General features: G+C 40.8%; 1 protein-coding gene across 1 annotated transcript in view; it reads left to right on the top strand.

The window, feature by feature from the left end:
* Nucleotides 1-405: 405 nt before the first annotated feature.
* The window catches only part of LOC307259028 (high-affinity choline transporter 1-like), a gene marked incomplete at both ends in the record, with an annotated part of 5,767 nt that continues 1,285 nt past the window's right edge, over nt 406-4,887 (top strand). The window contains 7 exons of the mRNA XM_080038746.1: nt 406-589; nt 1,126-1,239; nt 1,523-1,678; nt 1,836-1,984; nt 2,256-2,399; nt 2,532-2,685; nt 4,598-4,815. Of these exons, the coding sequence (XP_079894872.1) occupies nt 406-589; nt 1,126-1,239; nt 1,523-1,678; nt 1,836-1,984; nt 2,256-2,399; nt 2,532-2,685; nt 4,598-4,815 (1,119 nt within the window). The remainder of the gene's footprint in view (nt 590-1,125; nt 1,240-1,522; nt 1,679-1,835; nt 1,985-2,255; nt 2,400-2,531; nt 2,686-4,597; nt 4,816-4,887) is intronic.

Here is a 4,887-nt window from a genome sequence, read left to right as displayed (position 1 = left end):
ATCCGCTTTAGTTCTTCAAGAAATTAGATGAATATGTGTTAGTATTACTTTTAGAATTGTATAGGCGTATTGCTGGTCATTTGGAGTAAGCGTGAATATGATTGGCACACAGAAAACATGAAATTCGAATTTGAATGACTTTTTATTATCTAACTGTAAACAATTAAGTGTTGGTTTGGATTGTAAATATTGTGGTCCTCGAATTGAGAAATAAGGAAATCTAGCAGTTTTAAAATAATGAACCCAAATAAAATGTTTGGATGGTTATGTTGGATGAACACGGTCCATAAAAAATTTAACTTTTTTTTCTTTCTGTTTTTTCTCCTTACAGTTCTCTCCATGAGATCCCGGTACCCCGCGCGCAATAGCTCTTGATCTCGGCGGGAGGAAGCGGACGAAGCGAAAATGGCCTTCCACGCCGAGGGTCTCGTGGCTATCGTGCTTTTCTACGTCCTGATTCTGGCTGTGGGAATATGGGCCGCGTGGAAGAACAAGAACTCTGGCGTTAGCGAGAGCGGAGACCGGAGTGAGAGCATCATGGTCGGGGGAAGGGACATCGGATTGTTCGTTGGTGGATTCACAATGACCGGTAAGTTTGTTCCCTACTGGTAGTCTCTCTTTTTGAAAATTTGGTAGTCAGGTCTTCAACATGACCTGTACGCACATTCGGTCACACTTGGGTGTCGTATGTGGTCAGGAAAAGCCAATAAATCATATTAACTCCGTCTTTTACGCACGGACAGCACTGCGACCAGCGACCACCAATAAAATATACTACCACAATTTCACATTTCATTTCTGAGCATTTTTTACATATGGAATACCTGTTATTGTATCTTTATGGTTGTTTTAGTGTTAAAAGTTTTGGATATGATTAAGTCCAAACTATCACCTAAAAGGGATGTCTGCCCCATGTCACTTTTGGATGACTTGAAATGGATCTTTGCTCAATTATTACAACTGCAAGCTTAGCTTTAGTGAATCCTCTTTCATCTTAATAAGACAACCCTGAAAGGTGTGGTTTTAGTTATTTGATTAAATAATTTCTAGAATGCAATAAGATATGCCCAAAGTCTTTCATACAAACCTAACTTTTTTCCTTCTTCTTTTTCTTCTTGGTTTCAGCCACTTGGGTGGGCGGGGGCTACATCAATGGGACAGCAGAGTATGTCTACCTGCCAGGCTATGGCCTGGCTTGGGCACAGGCCCCCTTCGGTTACGCTCTCAGTCTGGTAGTAGGTAAGAACCAATGTCTTTGTGCAAGTCTTTTCTTTAATGATGCTGTAAAGAGCAAATGTATAAGTATATTTTAAGAACCATAAACTGAAAGGGTGCAGGAGTTGCTGAACACCCATCAAAAACACTAGTATGTGAATACAGCATGCCAAACATGCTGTAGTGCTTTAACCAGATTTGTCACCTTTGTGTTGAGTTACAATACAATTCAATTTAATTGGTTAAGTGATTGTAAGATACACCTTTTACAATATACTTTTGTTCTTTCTCACCTGATGTCATTCAGGAGGCCTTTTCTTTGCCAAGCCCATGCGTTCCCGTGGATACGTCACTATGCTGGATCCCTTCCAGCAAATTTACGGAAAAAGGATGGGAGGCCTACTCTTCATCCCCGCACTCATGGGGGAAATCTTCTGGTCTGCAGCCATTTTATCGGCCCTGGGTAGGAGATTTCTGCACAGGAGCACGTAAATGTTATCACCTCAGCGTTAGAAAATATGCTCATATGTCAAAACCCATCATGACCAAACTTTAAGTTAACTGTTGCATTCACTCTGATGGATAATTGTAACTGATGACCTGAATGTCTTGTCCCATAGGTGCCACTCTGAGTGTGATCGTGGACATAAACATCAACATGTCGGTGGTGATCTCAGCCATGATAGCTATCTTCTACACACTTGTTGGAGGGCTTTACTCAGTCGCATACACAGATGTGGTCCAGCTCTTCTGTATTTTCCTGGGCTTGGTGAGTCTCACTCTCAACATCTGTCCCGCCAGAGATTGTAGAGGTGACAATGAATTCTAGCATTGGGTTGACTGTATATGATTTAGAATGGGGTTTTACCCATATTGACTGATGGCCAATATTCCATTACCCTTACTGTCATCTTCAGATGAAAACGTAAAGTTGTCTTTAGGCAGTATTTTATAATAATCTTTGAGCTGTTTTTGACCATTTTCTTGCATAAATTATAAAATCTTTATAATTATAATAATTGCACGCTCCTCCCCATCAGTGGATCAGCGTGCCTTTTGCCCTGTCCAATCCTGCTGTGTCGGACATCGGCATAACAGCCAAGCAAGTAAACAACCAGACATCCTGGCTGGGGAAGATCGAGCCTGAAGACAAATGGCTCTGGGCGGACAACTTCTTTTTACTGGTAAGCTGTATGTTCTATATAGGAATAGGAAATTCAATAGGAAGTTTTGAGAGCTGCATAGTAGTGGTTTACAGCTGACTGTGTAATGCTTTGCTTTGGTGCCTGTATTTACTATGGTGTTTCTGTTTCTAGATGTTGGGTGGGATTCCCTGGCAGGTCTATTTTCAACGGGTTCTTTCTTCCTCTTCAGCTACCTACGCCCAGGTCCTTTCCTTCATTGCCGCCGGCGGCTGCTTGGTCATGGCCATCCCCTCTGTCCTCATAGGAGCTATAGGGGCCTCCACTGGTAAACACACACACACACACACACACACACACACACACATACACACCCTCATACATCTGGGCTTTGCCATACTCAACGCTTGGTAAGCCTTTTTCTTTGCAACACGTGGATGGAAGTGGATTTAAAAACAAAATGATCTTGCTGCTTTATGTATTTACTCTTAACAGATAGCAGATATAAACAATTGAAAACAAGGGACTCAAAATAGCCCAATTATTTTTATATGTCTTATTTAATTATAATAATAATAATAATAATAATAATAATAATAATAATAGCATTTGATCTAATTATATTTAGTGAATTATATTTTAGCGCAGACTTGTAATTTTAGTTTCATTAGCTTTGTCAAACTGCTTCCAAGTGTAAAAAGCAATGCAATTCAATTCATAAATGGAAGAAGGCCAAGTTCCGATTCAGTATTGATCAATTATCTATGCCTACATGTCATCCAATATTTGTATTATAAACACACGGAGTTGCTGCCGTTCCAACACAGGGGAACACATAATACCAAGAGCTGATCCATGAATGATGTGCATACACACAGACATGCTTTGAGAAACCAGTTGAGGAAAAATTACTGGATAAATGAAACATCTAGGAATCTGATCCTTTATTCAAACAGGATTAAAGTGTGATCAAAGCGAACACAATCCTTTCCTGGGCTGTTTACCCAGATGTGTTAATGCAGATGCATACAGTATCTGGAGGGTAAACAACATCAGATGGATCCTGTTGCGACGGGCAGAGGAGAGAGCCATTAGACCGTGCCCATTAAGTGAATATTACATCTGAAGAGAAGCTAATTAATCTGGCCCGTCTGGAGCTGTTTCATGTACAACAGGCACTAATCAAACACTGCTGGTGAATATCCAGGGGAGGGAGAGCATGTATATCGCTAGGGGATAAAGAGAAAGATGAAAAAAGTGGCAGAAGGATGTTGAAGGGGAAAAGAGAGATATTTTGTTCCCACTGAATGGGAGGATGGCGACAGCAGTGAATTGGAAGAATGGGTGGAGTTTGTAATATAAAAGGCAGAAGGGATGTACAGAACACCCTCACAACTGCAAGCTTCACTTGAATATAACCAGATAGATTCATGGTTCCCTAAAGATTTTGGTAATCCTCTGACTTTTCCTCTAGCGCCACCATGAGGTTCACATTTCAAGTCAAGACAAGACACTGAACCCCAAATTGCTCCCTTCAGTTAGCGTTCACCCTGTGTGGTGGCTGCATCTATCTGTGTATATGTGTGTGTGTGAATGAAATTGCGCAATTAGACTACATTATGTATTCTGTAATGATGGATTGTACTTCATATAAGGACCAAACCAGTGTATAAACATAATTAATATTACATTGATTTCATAATCATCAATTATCCGTTATTTCTGGCATCCACTTACTGCTTTGGCTTTCTCTGTATTTTGACTGAAAGCACAGCATTACATTGATAATCTCTGCTGTATTTCAGCTCACAGACATGTGAAGCTCTTTTGTTTCTAAGAAACTAAAGCAGGTGTATCCACGGGGAGCATTATGATGAAATCCTCAGATTAAGAAATTCAATTTGAACCTTTTGTCTGAAAAGCGAAGGGAAAATGTAATGTAGTAGGCAGTCCATTAAATTCCACAAGTTGGCTGAGAACATCATTTTTATTATCCCAAAAAGTGTACAGCCTGTCCAACTTTATGTTCTTGCCTCACTCACAGCTTGCTGGTTTCTTTTGTTCAGGTTTATAATTCAGGCAAACGCTGTTAATTGTTTGTTTTTGTTTTGTTTTTTTATTTGGTACATAGAAAACCCAGATGCTTGCAGAGAATATTAGTAATCCGTTCATAAAAGGTCCAAAAATAAGAAAATACTCATGTTCATCTTCAACAACAATACCCATTTGTGTTCTTCCAGACTGGAACCAGACTACTTATGGCTCACTAGCTCCGAAGGATAGGGACGAATCGGACATGATCCTTCCCATAGTGCTTCAGCACCTCTGCCCACCCTACATCTCCTTCTTTGGTCTTGGGGCGGTGTCAGCTGCGGTCATGTCATCAGCAGACTCATCCATCCTCTCAGCCAGCTCCATGTTTGCCAGGAACATCTACCAGCTCGCCTTTCGCCAGTCGGTAAGAGTACCAGCCAATTGCACTAACGCACATCTCGCACAGTTTTGAGTCGTCGGTTGTAAGCATTGCAAC

The sequence above is a fragment of the Ammodytes marinus genome, assembly GCF_949987685.1.
Source record: "Ammodytes marinus genome assembly, chromosome: 12".
Classification (NCBI taxonomy): Eukaryota; Metazoa; Chordata; class Actinopteri; order Uranoscopiformes; family Ammodytidae; genus Ammodytes; species Ammodytes marinus.
This window is presented reverse-complemented; position numbering and strand designations above follow the sequence as displayed.